The sequence below is a fragment of the Kogia breviceps genome, chromosome 4, assembly GCF_026419965.1.
Source record: "Kogia breviceps isolate mKogBre1 chromosome 4, mKogBre1 haplotype 1, whole genome shotgun sequence".
Lineage (NCBI taxonomy): Eukaryota > Metazoa > Chordata > Mammalia > Artiodactyla > Physeteridae > Kogia > Kogia breviceps.
Window position 1 is genome coordinate 116544270 of NC_081313.1, and position 17874 is coordinate 116562143.

Consider the following 17874-nt stretch of genomic DNA (forward strand, 5'->3'; position numbering starts at 1 on the left):
TCTCTACGGAGCTTTCCTTGATCTTACAGTTCCCCTGAAACTCTAGCATAGGCAATGTGGAATGGCTGGGACACAGGACTTGGACTAACTGCATCAGATGGACTTGTTTAAATCCCAAATTTGCAGCGTTTTAAATCAGCAAGTGTTGTGACCTTCGGTGAGTCACCTAACCTCTGATTCTTTTTTCTCATATAAAGTGTTGTTGATAGACTGTGCCTCACAGGATAGTTTTTGAGGATGAAATGAGATATTTAGCTCCATGCCTGACCCATAAATGTTTGGTAAATGCTAACTATTCTTATTACTAGTTAGAGCACCTGGTGACATTTAGTTTTTATATATTTACTGGGCATATAAACATGGGTCAGGAGGATTCTCAGGGACCCCACAAAGTATCCTCCATGATCCCTGTAAAAAGCCCTGATACCAAAGAGAAATGTTAGGGGCTCTTCTAGTAGCCAGCATGACAAGTCACTGGCATATTTGGAGTGAGTTTTGCCAACATACTGATGCTACATTTCCATCTGTCCCACTCTAAGAAAGTAAAAGCAACCCTCAACCCAGTGGCAACAAAGAAATGGAAAAGAAACAATTTACAGGGCCCCGGAATGTCTCTCCTAGCCACACCCTCTTCAAGACTAAGAGGGAAGCCTGTGCCTCTATCAGGCTGGTGGTCTCTCCCTCCGGCCCATCTGTTCCTGCTTCTCCCTGCAGGGCCTGAGGCATTGCATCTGACCTGGCCACAGCTCCAGCTCAGGAGACGTCTGCTGGACTGCCTCTGAGTCCAACCTAGTTCTCTGTTCCCCTCTCAGGGCTGACCCATACCTGGCACTGTGTTGTCCAGTATGAAGGCGAGACATCCACCCACAAACATCTCCGTAGTCAGCAGCACAGTCAGAATCTGGTCCACTTCAGGAATGCCTGTGAAATAGGCCAAAGCCTAATGAGTGTCACGGCCTCATCTGGAGAACAGAGCTCAGAGAATCTCCCCACTGGTGCAGCCTGCTGACTTCCTTGAGCAGGCACAGAGATGGAACAGTACAACACCTTGACTTTCAAGATTATATACCTCTGCCTCTCCCATCCTTGGATTCAAATCCCAGTTTTGCTGGTTGCTACTTGTCTTGCAACAAATCATTTAACCCCTCTGAACCTCACTTCTCACCTGTAACATGAAGATGGTAATAGTATCTGTCTCATGGAGCTGTTGTGAAAATTAAACGAGCATATGTAAAGCTCATTCCTGTCCACAGAAAGTGTCTTAGTAAAGGACAGCTGTTAATAAGCCTCTCAGCTGCTAACATCCAGAGATGGGCAGGATTTGTGGCTCTGGCTGTGTGGAGCCTTGGAAGGAAGAGGCTATTCTCAGAGTCGAGCCCACCACACCTCCCCCACCCTGAGACAGGTAGGACAGGTGGAGGCACCTGTGTTGATGGCATCCGGGTTGGAGTCCAGGTAATTGGGCAGCGTGAGCCCGAAGAACATGGAAAATCCAAGCACGAAGAGGTTGCGGGAGGAGTTCATGTCCACGAACTGCAGGTTAGACAGCCCCACAGCTGTAATCATGCCTGAGGGCACAAAAGAACCGCTGGAGGCTCCTCGCAGGCTGGGTGGGCTCCACTACACGGCGACCACGCCCCAAAAGCACACACAACACTCACCAAAAAGGGTGCAGAACATCCCCCCTAGGATGGGGTCAGGGAGCGAGGCGAAGAGGGCTGTGAATTTGCCAATGGTGCCCAGGACCAGCATGATACCTGCACCATACTGCACCACGCGCCGGCTACCCACCTGCCAGTGAGCCAAGGAGTGGGGCTAGACCCAGGGGGTGAAGTTGGGCGGGGTTAGTTGCGGGAGGGGAGGGGCGCGGTGGGTGGGCGGGGCCTGTTATAAGAGCAAGGTACATATGGGTCAGCGCATGATGCAGGGGAGGCCTGTCAAAGGCAGGGTGGGGCTAGGTCAAAGTAGGAACAGGTTTGGGGCGGGGCCTGCGGCACATGGAATGGGGGCGCGGCTTTGTGCTGCTCTGGCTAGTTGCGGCACCTTGGTAATCCCCAGGACACCAATGTTGGGGCTGGACGAGGTGGACCCGTTGCCCGTGCCCAGCAGCCCTGCGATAATGCAACAGATGCCTTCAGTGAAGATACCCCTGTAAGAAAAGGGCAAGTGGGGGCCTTGGTACATGCTCTAGCCTGGCTTGTGTCCTCCCATTGCCCTGGCCAGCCTGGCCAGAGTCTCTAGGGCTGTGTGAGCTGCAACTATCGGTCCATAGTACTCCCCACTCCAGGCCAGAGGCGGGTCTGGGAGCCAGGAGCCCAGGTCTGAATGCTAGTCCCACGGCCCTGGCACTTAATCCTTAGGTGATTCTGGGCTTCAATGTCCTCATCTGTAAGATGGGGATATTAAGAGTACCTGTCTTACAGAGCCATTAGTGGATTGCATAAGAGAACACACAGCAAGAGCTAGACACATGAGGACTTCCCTGGTAGTCCAGCAGTGAAGACTCCGTGCTCCCAATGCAGGGGGCCCCGGTTCCATCCCTGGTCAGGGAACTAGATCTCACATGCTTCAACTAAGAGCCCGCATGCCACACCTAAAAAGATCCCATGTACCGCAACTAAGACCCAGTGCAGCCAAATAAATAAATAAAGAGAAATAAAGAGCTAGACACATGGAAGGCTGTCGGTGACTGTAGTTTCCCTCAGACTTCGTTGTCTCCTCAGCTGTTCACAACACAGAGTGAGTGATGAGAGCATCTACATTTTATAAGTAAGGAGAACCGTCCTGGAGAGTTAGTGACTTGCCCAACTCCTTGTCCCCCACCTCTGGGATTCAATTCTGTCTGTACATTTGCTTCCTGAGTGACCCTTGAGGGGATGAGACACCGGAGAGGGCAGGTGGGCATACCTGTTGATAGCATGCACTGGAGGGGGTGGTGCGCCAGCCAGGCGGGCACAAGCATAGTAATCTCCGATGGACTCAATGATGCCTGCTAATGTGGCACTAAACATTCCCAGCACAGCAGCCGCAGTCACTGTGGGAAGCCCCCACTGACCTGTATCAACAGGGAGATGGGAGGATGGATGCAATGAGTGTTCTTAGATGGGTCGGGGAGTGGCCTAGGCAGTACTTGGTTGGAGCAGGGGAAGGGGTAAAGAGATCTCAAGCTGGGATGGGAGCTATACAGCTGTGGGAGCTTATTTGGGGTCACTTAGAGTCATAAAGCTGGAGTGAGACTTTGAGTACACCACCACTCTGCCTGGCACACTATAAATGTGCAGCTAATACTTATGTCATCAGCTGGACTGGGGTCACCAGGGGCCTCACTGATAGTCTCAGTTGGAGGCAGAGGGGCCCAGAAGCAGTTGCTCACAGGGGTAGGGGATGCGGATCCAGGGAGCAATAGCCACGATGTCCCCTCGGGCATCTGTTCGTGCCTGGAAGCCATAGGCTGTGGGGTCTGAGGGCAGCACGTCCGTCAGGGTCAGTATATAGCAGAGCAGCCACACGGTCATGATGGCTAGCACGATCTGAAGTGGGAGTGGGGTGGGGGGGTGAGGGTTGCACTGAGGGCCCAGGAGGTCTTGGTCCAGGCTAACCAGCTCCTACCTTAGCCCTAGCCCCAGCCCGAGCCTGTGCCCCAGCCCCAGCTCAGACACCGGCCCCCAGCCCTGGCTAGGACCTCATCTCTGCCTCTAGCTCCCCTGCTGCCCCTGCCCTCTCCCCTGCCCTTGGCCCTGGACATAGGTCCAGCCCCTGCCCTAGTCCCAGCCCGAACCGCCTGTCAGCTCCTCACGGGAAACATCTTGAAGATCTGGATGCGGAAGAGAGTGAGGCCCTTTCCCCAGCAGTAGACAGGCAGCAAGAAGGTAAGATTTCGCAGGTACTGGGAGAAGAGGACGATCAGGAGAATGGAGCTGGGGAAAGAAGTACAAAGAGAAAACGGCTGGTAGGCCGGGCTTGGGGCAAGAGCCAAGGCTAAGGGGACAGGACACGAAGGGGTTGAGGGACTGGGGCTGGGCAAGGATCAGGCCTGGTGCCCACTTACCAAGCTGAGATACCCCAGTGGGAGCCAGCTCGGTCACCAGCAGCTTGGAAAACAGAGAGACCAATGAGGGAGACAGTGGGGGTGACTGTAAGAGGCCCGATGTAACTGAGCAGGGCCCCAGGCAGCCCCATCAGCCCAATCACCACCTCCACCATACTGGACACCATGATTGCACCCTGGACCTGGAAAAGCAAAGATCAGCTATAAGTCACTATGTAGAAGCCATGACCTCTATGTTTAAAAAAAGTTCCTGGACCACGTCCTCATATCCCCCAATTCAGCAGCGGCCTTCCCTCCCATCTAGTCCCACCCTCAAGTCCAGGTCTCTTCTACCCCACATGCAAACCCACCTCTCGTATCCGTGGATGCCAAATATGAGAGGTATTCAGGGGCAGACTCCAGTTACCGTAGATCTCCTCTGGGGGCATAGACAGGAACACACACGCACACGCACGCACAAAGAACAGAGACAAAGTAAAGATGCCACCCTGAAGGCACCTTGGGGTATGGACATGGAACAGTCGCCCAGACCTCTGGGCTCCTGGGGCCCGCCTCTCCAGTGCAGCCCCCAGAAATGTGCCCACCTTCTGGAGGGCATTTCCATCTCTCCAGGGCCAGGATGGCTTTGGCTGGGACCAGAAATGCAAAGGCGCTGGCCTGGAACAGCGGCAGCCTGGAAAGAGAGGCACAGAGCAGCAGGGACAGGGTGGGAGGTGGGGAGGCAGGAACATAGTGACAGGGGAGATGGGGACGGAGGGTCACAGAGTGAGGCACAGGGAGAATCACAAACAGGGACAGAGACACAGAGGAACAAGGGCAAGGGCAGAACAGAGAGAAGTCACTGAGGCCCCAGGCAGGACTCTGTAACATTTTGGGGGCCTAAGAAAGAAAACGAACGGAGCCCCTGGCTCACAACCTGCTCCCTTTCCTTCTCAGCATCAGCTCCTGCACTGTGAGGGGCCACGTGCACAGAAGTGGACAGATCAGCTCCTGCATGCAAGCTTCACTCACAACCTTCCTTCATCTTCCCACCATACAAATGACCATCCTTAGGCCACCCAGGCCTAGGACTGTGCACGCAGGGGCAGGGGGGCACCCAGGAGGACAGACCACTGAAGAGGCCCACACGAGCCCTGGCAGCAGGGGAGTGAGTGGTCCCAATTGCCCAGAGTAAGGCTTAACGGAGGAGAGCCCAGCTAGGGCACGTTGCCTTTCCTTGAGGAACGCCAGGGCTCCAGGGTGGGACCCCAGCTGCCTGGCTCTAAGGCTGGCCTGGAAGCAGAAGCAGCAGGTGGGGGCAGATAGCAGCTTTTCTTGTCCCACAAGAGTCCTCTGAGACTGCTCCTGCTGTGTGGATCACTGCGTGTGTGTCTACGTGGGGTGGGGTAGGGGTGGGAGTGGGGCAGCTCACCGGATGCCCAGTGTGGTCTGGATGAGGGTGGTGATGCCCACACAGGTGAAGATGGTACCAATGAGCTGGCTGACCATGTACTGGTCACGGCCCACACACAGCGCCTCAGCCAGGAGGAAGGGCACAGCGATGGTGCCACTGAAGCAGGTCAGGTAATGCTAGGGGTGTGGGGAGAGTGCATGAGGCAGGGCCCACGGAGATCACAGGGAGGCAGGGAAACCCTCACAGTCCTCACGCCTCACGCCTGCCTCAGTGGGCCTGAGCCCGTGCCGCCCCTGCCAGTGTGCCCACCCAGGACTGATACTCCCATAAGGCATTCCCACAGAGCGAATGCTCACCTCTCTGGGGGTTACTAATCTGCCCCCAAGTTATTCCTACAGCTTCTGTGGAGTGGGCCCCCTTCCCTGTCACCGGCACTCCACCTGGCAGGTGATACCTTATCCCTTTCAGGCCCCATCAAGCCTCCTTCCCACCCCTGCTTGGTGACGGTCTCTGCTTCCAACCTTACGTTTCTCTTCCTGTTACCCAAGATGACCTCTTTGGCCGGGGAGGGGGCTGGGGAGCAGGCAGGGTGGGGGTGGGAAGGCCCAGGGGAGACGCCCACCTGGAAGCCCAGCAGGACGCAGAGGTACCAGGGCGGCACATCCTCTATCTTGTACAACATGTCAGACTTGGGCTCTGTGCACAGGGCCGTTGGGGGGTCCTTCGTGGAGGTCCCTGCTGAGCCCAGGGACTCATGCTGGGGGCAGCAGAGAGAAGTAACAGCGTGGAGTGATTGGGAACCAGAAAAGTCCATTCTGCTTCAGAATCAATTAGGCAGCCTGAGTGGCCTGTCAGCTCCTCAGAATGGGGTCCCCACCCTCCCTAAATGCTCATGCACCCAGCTACTACTCCTTGGCCTGGCTACACCTGGCTCCCACCTCACGTTGCTTTGTGCAGGGATGAGTCTGCTGTACTGGCTCCTGGAGCCCTCAGAACCTGGGCCTTGTAGCCAAAGGAACGGGCCCATACGTCAGAAGGCCGGGGGCACCAGGAGAGGAGGCCAAGAGGGCTGGAGACTGTGACAGGCCCTCTTGGACGTACTCTGGTCCCCCCCTCTGTCCCTCAGAGGTCCTTGGGGTGTCACTAATGGGGCGGTACGCTGGGCCCCTGCCGGCCCCCAAGCTGGGGTGAGCCAGTCCCAAAGCAGAAGTCTCCTTCAACCCACTGCCACCCCACCCCTCCCCCAACTGCCACATTCCGCCTGGGACAGCCACTCCTGATCCAGTTCATCAGAACCTTTGTCTCTGCCCTCCCAGGAAGCAAGGACTGCTCAGGCACCCAGCCCCACCCTGCCCCCACCCGCTCCCCTCATTCCCCAGCACCTGTGTCTGGCCCTCAGTGTCCTCCTGGGCCCTCATGTTTGGGGCCCAGGTGTGAGCAGTTCCTGAGGAGAAGAAGGGATGGCTTATACGAAGGCCAAGGAGGACTTTAATCCGCATAGCCGACATTGTTCGAGGTAAATCTGTAACCAGATCTCCAGCACTGATTGCGAAAGGAGGGCCCAGGCCCGGGTAATGTATTAACTCCGGCCATAGTGGAAAAGGCTGCCCGAGCCTCTGCCACATTTACCTCCCGAGCACACCCTTACTTGCCCGCACCTGAGCCTGGGCACGGGACAGGTATTTTCCGAGAGAGGGCCGGAGTGGGGGTGAGGGGCGGACGGCCTTGGAAGTTTACCAGGCCCTGGGTGAGGTGAGAGGAAAGGGAGTGAAAATGGGCACATATTATGGTACACTCTGAATGAGGCTTTTCCCCCTCTTATTAATCAAAAGTTAATCATTATCATCATCATAACCCATCTCGTTATTTAGGAACAACTGCGTGCCAAGCAACATCTGTGTATTGTCATGTTTAACCCCAGGTTCTGTAATGGCAACCCCAGGTTGCCATTAACCTCTTTTACAGCTGAGGAAACAGATTTAGGAGATGTGATCTGACCAAGGCCACACAGGTAGCAAGGTTTTAGAAAGCCATTCCAAAAATTCAGGTTGGCCTGAACTACTGAGCCCACGCTGTTACTTATGCATTCAATGTCAGACAGGGCTGCCCTCCCCACCACCTCCGCTCGCCCCTCAGAGTCCCTGAGGCACAGAACAGATGGGCCTCTGGAGAAGGACCTGCCGAGGCTAGCCCGGTCTTGTCTGTCCTCTGTGTCAGGACAAGGATTCCTTCCCTTCCCCTCCCAGTCAGGACCAGCTACGTAATCTGTGGGACCCAGTGCAAAATGAAAATCTGGGGCCCCTGTTGCGAAAGTATTATAAATTTAAAAACAGCAACGGCAGAGCATTAAACTCATTTGTGGGGCCTTTCTAAGCACCGGGCCCTGCATGACTACCACAAAGCCGCTGAAGCCGGCCTGGGCCCGGCCTGTCTTCCCCTCCTGGGGGCTGGGGAGAGCCCAGGGGCTGAGGGCCCTCAGCCGGTGGGGCCTGGGCCTGAGGTCCCTGATTCTGCTCCCTTCTGCGCTGCCCCAACCCCATTAGGGTCCACCTGCTTCTGGGTTGCTGTGCCCATGGCCAGGCCCTGACCCAAGGCCTCCCCCGCAGCACCGCTGTCCAGCTGGGTAGCAGCTTCATGTCACAGCCCCGAATCCGACAGCCTGTCCAGCCTCCAGCCCGTTCCTCTGTCCACCTGTCCTCTCCTCTCAATTCCTGGCTCCTGCTCCCAGGTTCCCAAAGTCATCTGACCAGTTTGAAGCCTCTACTCCTCGGCACTCTCCTCCCCACCCTCTCCTCCCCGGTACTTCCCAGGGGCTGGGGAGACAGCCCTACCCCTTCCACACATTGTCCGTTGGACCCTTGAATCAACCCAAACCACATACCACACGGAGACAAAGCCGGGAAGTTGCACATGGTCTCAGATAACGCAATCACACAAATGGACCCGGAGCACCTAGACTCTGATGCAGTGTCTTCTAAGCCACTCCACAAAAACACTGGCCACGCAGGTGCACGTCACGGGCTCCCGGCTCCACACCTGATACTACTGACTGCTCAGCCAATTCCTTGGGCCCTGGCCCTCCTGGTGCTTAAGAGTTCTCTCCTGAGGGCCAGGAGGAGGGGCCTCAGGCAGATGGGGAACAGGTGATGGAACGTAGGGGGCTGGGGTGCAGAGTGGTAAGGGCCTGCCTGGGACACCCCCATTCCTTCAGCCCTAACCTTCCCACACTCCCCAAATTTGAATCCCCTCCCAGCCCTGCCACTGCTCAGCCTGGGACACTGCCTGAGACTCTTTTGTTGTCTGAGCTCCAGTTCATGCACCTGTCAACAGGGGATTAGAGTGTCTGTTCTGTCCACTTTCCAGGGCTTCGGAGGATCAGAAACACAAATGAAACTGTAAGCTGTAGCACCACTGACCCCAGATATCCAGACCCATGTGCGAACCAGGTGGAGCTCTTTTCTCCGTTTCTAAGAAAAGGGCCCCAGGTGAGAATTTCTGGGGAGAGCAGGATGTAGAACCAAGATACTGAATCCAGCCTGTTCCAGGACCCCTGCCCTGCCCTGCCCTGCCCTGTCCCAGGTGAGCACCAAGGGCTCAACCATGCTAGCTGGGGTCAGAAGCAGAGTCTAGAAAGTGAGAAGCTGCTGGATGTAGACCCAGGAAGACTAGTGCTCTGGGAGGGGCACAGTAGCACGCAGTGGTTGCAGTGGGTATGTCCACAGGCAGCCTAGTTATGGAGTTTGCCTTCGCTTTTCTTTTCTCTCGTGAGGCATCTGGGGTTTCAACCATTCAGATAACTGGTTCCATATGCCTTTGACAGCTCACTCACATTTCCAGCCATGACAGATCTCACTTACCTCTGGGGAATTGTGAGGGACGTGTACCTGGCCCTCTCTAGGAGGGGCATCAGCAGAAACACCAATGTCTATCCTCCCAGCCCCCCAAGCACCTTTTGCAGAGAGAAGGAATCGAGGTCACTGGTTTTATTTGAGGCCAGAGGGGAAGGCCTTGGCAGCCCCCCAGGCCCCAGGGCCCAGAAGCTGGAGGAGGGAGGGAGAGTGGCAGCACAGAAGAACAAGGCCTCCCTGCCCTCCAGGCAGCCTGAAGAAAGGAGGGGACAGATCCAGAGGAAGCCCAGCTCTCTTTAGGGGCTGACCAGGAAGGGGAAGGAGGAGTTGGACTAGAGCTCTGCCCTTGTGACTGGTGCCTCCTCTGAGCAGGCCCCCTGGGGGCCTCCACACAGCAATGCCTCCAGGGCCCCTTGACCTTGTTGGTGGGCTTCATAGATCTGGTCTTCTCCAAACTCCCCCAGGTAGTGAAAGCATGTCTTGGAGAGCCTAGGGGAGCCCAGGAGGAGCCTCAGACTCTGCCCGGCCCTCAGTGGGGCAGACCAAGGCTCCATCCCACCCCAACCCTCCAGTCATGACCTGGTGGGCCACGGCGCCCCCATGATGATCACACTGATGCTCGGCTCCTGCCCCTTCCTAAGTCCTGGGCCCATGAGACGTTTCACCTGGTCCACTTCTCCAACTCCATAGCTGGAGGCAGTGGGAGGAGAGGGAGACAGCATTAGTGAAGCCCGTCACCACGTGAAGCTGGGCACACTGGGCATCTGCCGAGTTTAGTGCCCAGATTCTGATCCTCCTTGCTGAAAAACTGAGGACCAGAAAGGGGAAACTCCTGGCCCAAAGTCACACAGCAACCTTCTCTCCTGGCCACCTTACTCTTCTACTTGCTCGCAGCTCCAGAGCTCAGACTCTGTCCCAGCCAGTCCCCACCCTTGGGCCAGAGCCCTAGTGGAGTGTGTGTGGTGTGTGAGTGGGAGAATGAGAAGCCCCACTCATCAGCCTGCCCCTGGAGGAGCGGGGGCAGGGGCCAGATTTTCAACTCACTCCTGCCAGGTCTGGGAGCAGCTCCGGTCCAGGACGTCTGTGTATACCGACTCACTCAGCTTGCTACGGCCCCCGGAGTCCAGGGTGTGAAGCTTGGCCTCTGCCTTTGTCAGATGCTGCCACATCTGGAACAAGGAGGGGTTGAGAATCAGGGCTTCAGAACTGCTCAGCGTGAAAGGAGGGCTGGTGGGGGAGGGAACAGAAGCCTGTGTCTCTGAGGAAGAACGAGGCAATGGAGCCTTTTGAACAGGAAGCACCTGTGAGGCAGGCTTCATGGCCCTCCCACCAGGCCAGAAGGCTGGGACCACGCCAGCTGAGGCAGGATCCGCTGCCTTGGGTTGGGAGGTGCGTGGGTGGGTGGGAAACACTGAGGTGGAGAATTAGGCCTGGGCATTGGGGCCCCTCCCCCAGGGCACACCTGCCCATCAGCACACACTATTTGAAACCACAAGAACAAGGAAAGAAAAAAAAACCTCCCAGTCTTCAGTGACACGTGTACTCATAGCCCCTGTGTGTGTGCACGTGCACACAGTCACACAGACACACACAAGAAATACTCAGGCACGCGTGACAGGTTTGTATGTGAACTCAAGACACACACATGCTATGGACTCATGGGATTGACAAACATGCACACGTGTACACATACACCAATGCTCCCCAGACATGCTTTGGGAAGGAGTCCAGACTTAAGGGTGGTCCTAGAAAGGGAGGAGTCCGAGAGGACAAGCTAGTGACTCCCTGGTGTCCCAGAGATCGCCTGCTCTTTGTTGGGCAGACAGATAGGTAAACTGAGGCAGGCCGGTGCCGGTGAGGTGAAGATGGCAATACCATGGAAGGCTGAGTCTAGCTTGATGCCTGGGGTGGGACAGGGTTGGGGATCCAAGGCCAGTGGTGGAATCTGAGGTAGATGAAGGGGTCTGGCTTGGGTGGGGGCCTGGGTAGGGGCAGGAGAACTGCTGGCAGGGCGGTGAGGGGGTGGGGGGCTCACCTGGTAGGCCACTGCCCTGCAGGCGTCACAGCGCAGGTGAGCAGGCATGTGAACTGAGAACTTCTCTTCATCGTCCAGCTGGGGGGCGGTGGCTGTGAGCGGGGCCCTGTCCCCAAGGCCCCCTGGGATGGTCCAGGCCCCCAGCAGCAGCAGCAGCAGCGACAGCCTCATGGTCTGTGGAGCTGGCTCAGCGAGCGAGCAGGGGCTGTGGTTGGGGTGCAGGGGTGTATTTGTGTACGCGCAGTGGGGGTTGCTGCAGAGAGCCTGCCCCAGACCAATGGGGAACCGACACCTCACCCTCTCGTTCTCTCCCTTCCCCCAGGGCCCTGGAGACACCGCTCACACACCTCCTCTCGCGGGACCCCGGCTCCAGCCAATGAGGCAAGGAGAGGGGCTGGGCCTGGGTGAGGACACATGGGGGCTGATACCTCTCATGTCCTGGGACTTGAGCACATGGTAGGCACTGCGCTGAGCCCCTCGGGGAAGGAGGTGGCTGGTTACTGTCGTCTTAAATCTACCCCTGAGGACACAAAGTTTCAGAGAAAAGTGACAAATCCAAGGCCACACAGCTAGAAGGGCTATGCTGAGATTGGAACCCAAGCCTGGTTGACCCCAAGGCACACTGGCCACTCAGCCACCAGGAGAAATGAGGCCACAGGCGTGGTTGCCAGCCAAGACTCCCTCCCTGAGAGGCAAGTTCACTGAGGCAGGGACGCCACGGTGTATGAAAGACACACATGATCCTCTCCCCCAGGCCACACCCAGGCATGGAAGGGCACTCTGGGGGTGTTAAGGGACCGCAGCAGGAAATCAGACACCTTACACCAGTTGTTCCAGCCATCGTGGCCATTGGGTCAGCGATTTATTGCACACCACGATGCGGTGAGGGGCCCAGGAGTGGCCCAGGGCCCTCCTTGCCATCAGGACCAGCATCTCCAGCCACAGAAAGATGTCCAGGTTATTCTGACTCATAGTTCTCTCAGTCAGCTTCCAGTTCAAGGCAAGGGGGCAGTGACTCCAAGGGATCCAGGGCCCCCGGAGGCCTGGAACTTAAGGAAGGCATTGATCTCCATCCCTGACACTGCTTCTAATGGAAACTGTTCTTCCCCAAACTCATCACATCACATACCAGTCCCACAAGGCCCAGTCACTTCACTCAGAACTCTACACAGACCCCCCCACGCAGAGCACCTCCCACACCATGCATCTCCCTCTGCTCTCCTCAGAAGCTCCTGGAATCTCAAGGCATTTGGAACACAGGCCCTGGGTCCTGTCTCTTCCTATGCTGTAACCAGCCTGCAGAGCCAGCCCCTCCCTAGGCATGGTTGCCACACCTGTTACCAGGGCAGTGGAACCAGATGAGGGCTCCTCACAGGGGCATCCCTTCTTTTGCCAGCCCTAACCCGCCCTCCAAGACCACCCCCCGCCACAAGAGAGGTCAAGAGTCTCCTCTGGGACAACAGCTCAGCCATCCTCCGTGCTTTTAAGTCTTTCCTGACGACACACTCATCTGTCCCCCACCCTCGGTGGGAATGGCTGGAACTTCCACTCCTAACCCCAGGACCAGCCAGTTCAGCTCTGAGGGCTTAGACAAGCCAAGTCAGAGGCTGGGGTTGAGGGGAGAATGAGGGGCGGTACTCCCAGCTGGAGACTACAATCATCTCCCCACCTTCCCCGCAGTGCCCCCACCCCAAGTCCCGGGCCGACCCTCCACGGCCCCTCCCGTATTACTTCCCTCTCCACCTCCACCACCTGTCCCCGCAGCTCCCTCTCTCAGATGAGACTCACCTAGGGCCTGCACTAGCCACTCTCCCCCGCAGCCTCCCAGGCCAAGGCTCAGATCCTCTTGCAAAGAATAACAGATTTGATAGCCAGTGTCTTTCTCTCTTCATCCCATCAGTGCTCACTAGCCTGCTCCACCTCTGCTGGGCCCACCTTCAGGGAGACACAGACAGCTCACTACCTCTGGGGGCAGCCCTGTCCCCTGCAACTCCCATTTCCTGCTGCCCCCGAGGAACCCCATCACCCCCTCAGGTCGGCATCTGGGGCCATGTCCTGGGATTTCTCACACTACCAACTAAAAATTGTCACTTGCCATCTGCCTCTACAAGGAAGAAATCACTAACCAGTGCAATCGCTGACCTTCAATACACCCTGAAAGGAGTTCTGGGCAGAGATCAGGAATGAGGCCCTCTGTGCTCTGGGAAAAACTGGCAGAAAAGGCCTTTAGATAGTCAGATATTTTCAGGAGAAGATTTTATGAGCCCAATTTCTTGCATCATCTCATAACTAGAAAAGCTCTAAAATCATTAATGGACATCTGCTCCTTGTGACTAGCAGCAACCTTCTGCCAAAATGTGTGCTTGATTGCCTGTATGCCCCATCACCAAACCCACATATATACTGACTTCTCCCTCTTACCTCTTCAGAGCAGTTCCTCAGAGCTATCTGAGAGGCTGTCACCCAGGCTTATAGTTTTCATTTTGCCCCAAATAAAACTTAACTCACAACTCTCACGTTCTGCATTTTTTTCATCCCACAACACACACACACACACACACAGCCCCCCAACACACCACACTCTGGGAATGCTTGGGAAAGGGGTATACGATTTTGTCAGGGGGAGGAAACAGGCAGCCATTTCCTGAGCTCCAGCTCCATCAGCGCTGGGGGTCTCAGATAAGCACTCTGAAGGTAACTTCTGGTCTGAAGACTGCATGAGATGGGTAAAAGAAAGAGGTGATAAGAAGGAAAAGAGGGCACAGGACTGGATGCCAGACCCTCCAAGGCCATTAATGGGCCCCAACACCATGGGGATCAGGCCCCGGGGCCTCACACGGGGAACAAGGAGCCCTTGCTCGGCTGGGCAGGACCCAAGCTGGAGGGTGGAGCACAGAGGAGCAGAGGAGGCGCGGGGCTGGGGGTTCCGCTCACTGGCAGGTAGTACATCCCGTCCAGGGGCCCTGCCTCGGAGGCCCAGGGTAGCTGGGGGCCGCTGAAGGCCGTCGGGCCCGGGGACGGTGGCAGTGAGAGGCCAGGGATAGGCCCATAGGCCGGTGGGTAGAGGCCGGGGCCCAGGGCCAGCGGGGTGTAGACGCGGCGGGGTGGCACCGAGGGCGAGGGTGGCAGCAGCACCTCCACGTACTGCCCGCTCTCGGGGTCGAAGAGCAGCCGCAGCCGAGGCTGCCTCGGCGCCTCCACAAAGTAGTAGCGGCCGCTTTCTGGGTCCACCAGGACCTTCCCCGGGTGCGCGGCCCCAGGAGGCCTGCGCGCCCCCTGGGAGGTGCCTTCCGGGGACCGGTCCATGGGAGGCGCCGAGGCGGCGCGGGCCTGGGGCGGGGCCGCTCTGCCAGCGGACGCCTGGGGCTCCCGCGGGAGGGGCGACTGGACAGCAACCGCGGGCTCAGGGGCCATAGGTGGCGTCTCCTGTTTCGGTGCTATTCCAGGGCTCCAGCTAGGGTACGCCTGCGGGGAGGTGGGTCGGGGCGGTCCGGGAGGTTGGGTCCCTGCCGGTCCTATCGGCGACTTCTGGGGTGAGGTGTGAGCGCCGCCTAGAGGGCTGGTACGACCCTTGTCGTCGGGGACGAGGCGCTGGGGCTCTGCATCCCTGTTCTTTCCGCCGGGACCGCGCACCACGACTCCCTGGGTTCCCTCCGGCCGGCGGCCTAAGGCCAAGGCACCAGGCAGGCGGATCTCAGTGCGCGCGAAGGGTTTCGCCGTGCTGTTCTCTGCCCTCCGCCGCAGGACCCCGTTGGACTGCGTAACGTCCCGGGGGACTGTGTCTGGGGTTGGCTCTGGGGTCTCGTAGGGGTGTGACACGACCGGCAGAAAGTCCTTGAGAAAAACGGAAGTGTAGTGAGCCGGGGCGGGGGCCCCCAGCGCCTGAAGCTCTTGTGTCTTGGATGCGCCGCCTTCCTCCCCGCGGGGTTCCGCAGGAGGCGCAGGCAGCCCTGAGCCTGGGGTGCTTGCCGGGAAGCTTGGCGCGTATGTGGTCTTCACCATCTTGCGCACGTCGCGGGGCCGCGGAACGGCCACACGCGGACGTCCCGAGGCCGCTTCTCCAGAGCCCAAGGCTTCTGGGCGCGCATCGGCATCCAGGGTGCCCACGAGGCGACTGAGGGGCAGCTGGGGTGCAGCCACTGCTGGCGACAGCTGGCTGCCGCGGAAAGCAAGATCCGGCATCTCCCGCGTGGACGGACTCTGCGCCTCTGTTAGCTCTGGAGTCCCAGGTGCAGATGGCGTGGGTGGCACCAGTTCCTCCTGGGCTACTCCATTCATAGCTTTCCCCGTAGACACTACCGCTGAGCTCTGCACTGTGGAGTCCCACGTCTCTTGGGGCGATGGGCTCCACGTCCCAGTAGGACGATCTGGAGTCTCCCATGAGGACAAGTTTGGCGGGGACGGGCTCCTACTCCCCTCAACTGTATCCCCACCTGCCGGAAGCGGAACCTCCCACGAGGAAGGAGCTTCGGGGGATGGGCTTCTTGCACTGGCAACACCCCGATTCCACTGGGAAAGGGTCGGAGGGGAAGGGCTCTTTCTGTTGACAGTTTCCGTGACAGCAGCATCCTGATTTCCCCATGCGGAGGATGCCTCGGGGAGCGACGGGCTACTCACCTTCCGGATAGCCCTGTTCCACGGGGACAGGTTCTGGGGCGAGGGGCAGCGAAGACCCCGCACGGTCCCATTTGGGGCTTGCCACAGCGGGGATGGGCACCTCGGTCTCACAGCCTTACTTGAAACCTCCCGGGGGGCCCTAGACTGGGAAGACGGACTCTGTGCCCTCAGGACGGTTCGATCCGGAGTCTCTCGCGGGAACCGAGTCTTGGGTTCCTGGTGGTGCGCCTCCTGGATCTTCTCCCCAGACTGCAGGAAGATGCTGGAACTAACTGGACCCAGCGGCTCGGTCCCGGGCGCGGGCTTGTCGCGCCGAATTGCGCGCTCACGGAGGCTAGGCCACGGTCGCGGGGCCCTGGCGGGGGCTGAACTATAATGCACACGAGGTGGCCGAGACCTGGCCTCCTCCAGGGCCACTCGAGTACTGTGGGGCGTTTCCGGGGCCGCAGGCTCTAGCGGTACCGTGGGTCCGAAGGTGGCGCTGCTTGGGGCAGGGGTCGCGGGGCTCAGTTTTCTGGCCAGCGCCGTCTGCACGAGGTCCGCGGCAGCCTGCAGGCGACCCAGAGACTCGTCCAGGGAGCCGGTGCGCAGGAACAGTCGCGGGGGCGGCGCGCTGGCCTCCCGCGGGGGACTCCGGGGCCGGGGGCGCAGCTCGATCTGACGTTTGGGCACCGTCCGGGGCCTGGCAGGCGCGGCACGCTCCTCCAGCGCCACCTCCACACACTCGAACTGCGCTGGGGTGGCAGGACTCGGCCCGCGGGGTCGCAGCTGCAGGTAGGTGGCCCAGCGGGAGTCACCGTCGGGGCCCTGGGGCTGCGGTTCGGCAGGGATGGGAGACGCGGAGCCGGGCGGAGAGAGGCTGCGGAAGGCCTGCGTCGTGAGCTGTTGCACCTCGCTATCCTCTGTGTCGGAACGGCTGAACAGGGGTCCGGCGCTGAAGATGACTTCCATCTCCCCCGACGGCAGCATGCGCAGCTGGGGCTGGGGTGGCCGCGAGTCCGACGCCGGGCCTCGCGGGAAACCCGAGCCGGGCCGGAGCTGCTGGCGGCTATTCTGGGCGCTGACGGACAGGCGAGGCTGCGCGCCCTCCCCCAGCACAGGGGCCACCGTGGGCCAATTCGCCCTGCCCTCCGCGTCCGGCCCAACGTCCGGGGGCTCTGGAGAACCCGGAGCCGTGTGGTAAGAGCCCGACGAACTGGAGGAGTCCTGGCGGCGCGCGGGGGCCGCGGGCAGCCGCCCTGGGAGCCCGGGCAGGGTTGGCGGGGCGAACGCGGTCAGCATGCTGGGGCCGGACGCCGCGCACTCTCTCCCTCGCGTTCGCCTTCTCTGGTGCCGCAGACGCCCGCACTGTCCCCGCCCCGCCCGCGGGTGCCGTGGGGTCACCGCGCCTTAAAGAGGCCGCGTCCGCTCCCGAGACGGCGGCGTAGGCAGCGGGAGAGACCTGGACCCTGCGTCCTACCCTCCCAGACACCTTCTCTGACGCGGCCGGAGAGCCTGGGGTGGCATTCCAGGTTTTGGTTGACGGGAAGGTGATGGGAGGGCAGGCATCCAACTTGTACGCAGGAGCTAGGCCCAACTCCACTCATCCATCACAGGTGATGAAATGGAAGCTAAGCAGGGACCTGCCTGAGATCAAGCACTATGGCATGTGGATCCGAGTGTGAGCCAGGAGACCAGACAACTCAGGTCTTGCTAACTATTTCATCTTTATGTCAGCTCCCCAGGACTTCCCATCACTGCAGTGCATCCCTCCTCCCTGGCCCTCCCATAGTCTGTCGCTAGAGCTCATAAGGGTGCATTCCCCCCCTCACCTTTGATAGAGGAGCATGGCTTGGAGGGCTCCCCCCCACTCCAAAAGTTGTACTGGGGCCTCAAAAAACTGCTGTCCCTGGCTGGACCCACTGCCCTTAGTGGAAACCTAGGCTGGAGGGGA

At 58.8% G+C, this 17874-nt stretch overlaps 4 protein-coding genes across 4 annotated transcripts in view; 1 reads left to right on the top strand and 3 right to left on the bottom strand.

The window, feature by feature from the left end:
- The window catches only part of SLC23A1 (solute carrier family 23 member 1), a 15034-nt gene extending 5714 nt beyond the window's left edge, over positions 1 to 9320 (bottom strand). Inside the window, exons 1-14 of the mRNA XM_059061264.2 lie at positions 9299 to 9320; positions 6824 to 6885; positions 6064 to 6198; positions 5460 to 5617; positions 4633 to 4721; positions 4399 to 4466; positions 4049 to 4230; positions 3797 to 3917; positions 3374 to 3530; positions 2908 to 3055; positions 2044 to 2149; positions 1662 to 1791; positions 1425 to 1568; positions 826 to 921 (exon numbers count right to left, since the gene is read on the bottom strand). Coding sequence (XP_058917247.2) covers positions 826 to 921; positions 1425 to 1568; positions 1662 to 1791; positions 2044 to 2149; positions 2908 to 3055; positions 3374 to 3530; positions 3797 to 3917; positions 4049 to 4230; positions 4399 to 4466; positions 4633 to 4721; positions 5460 to 5617; positions 6064 to 6198; positions 6824 to 6859 — 1570 coding nt within the window. The 5' untranslated portion in view covers positions 6860 to 6885; positions 9299 to 9320. The remainder of the gene's footprint in view (positions 1 to 825; positions 922 to 1424; positions 1569 to 1661; positions 1792 to 2043; positions 2150 to 2907; positions 3056 to 3373; positions 3531 to 3796; positions 3918 to 4048; positions 4231 to 4398; positions 4467 to 4632; positions 4722 to 5459; positions 5618 to 6063; positions 6199 to 6823; positions 6886 to 9298) is intronic.
- Positions 9321 to 9410: 90 nt separating this feature from the next.
- On the bottom strand, positions 9411 to 11740 carry MZB1 (marginal zone B and B1 cell specific protein). Its single transcript, XM_059061343.2, is given in 6 exon segments — positions 9411 to 9778; positions 9869 to 9979; positions 10334 to 10458; positions 11325 to 11519; positions 11521 to 11689; positions 11691 to 11740. Coding segments are annotated over 6 exon segments (807 nt in total). The 3' UTR covers positions 9411 to 9621.
- Positions 11741 to 12152: 412 nt separating this feature from the next.
- PROB1 (proline rich basic protein 1) lies at positions 12153 to 17284 on the bottom strand. The gene has a single exon (XM_059061232.2). The coding sequence runs from the start codon at positions 17220 to 17222 to the stop codon at positions 14157 to 14159; it is 3066 nt and encodes a 1021-aa protein (XP_058917215.1). The 5' UTR covers positions 17223 to 17284; the 3' UTR covers positions 12153 to 14156.
- Positions 17285 to 17574: 290 nt separating this feature from the next.
- Positions 17575 to 17874, top strand: part of SMIM33 (small integral membrane protein 33) — a 54217-nt gene continuing 53917 nt past the window's right edge. Inside the window, exon 1 of the mRNA XM_067031753.1 lies at positions 17575 to 17627. Within this exon, the coding sequence (XP_066887854.1) occupies positions 17583 to 17627 (45 nt within the window). The 5' untranslated portion in view covers positions 17575 to 17582. The remainder of the gene's footprint in view (positions 17628 to 17874) is intronic.

Excerpts from the sequence above, each read along its gene's own strand:
- PROB1 (XM_059061232.2), bottom strand. The coding sequence starts at position 17,222 with ATGCTGACCGCGTTCGCCCCGCCAACCCTGCCCGGGCTCCCAGGGCGG.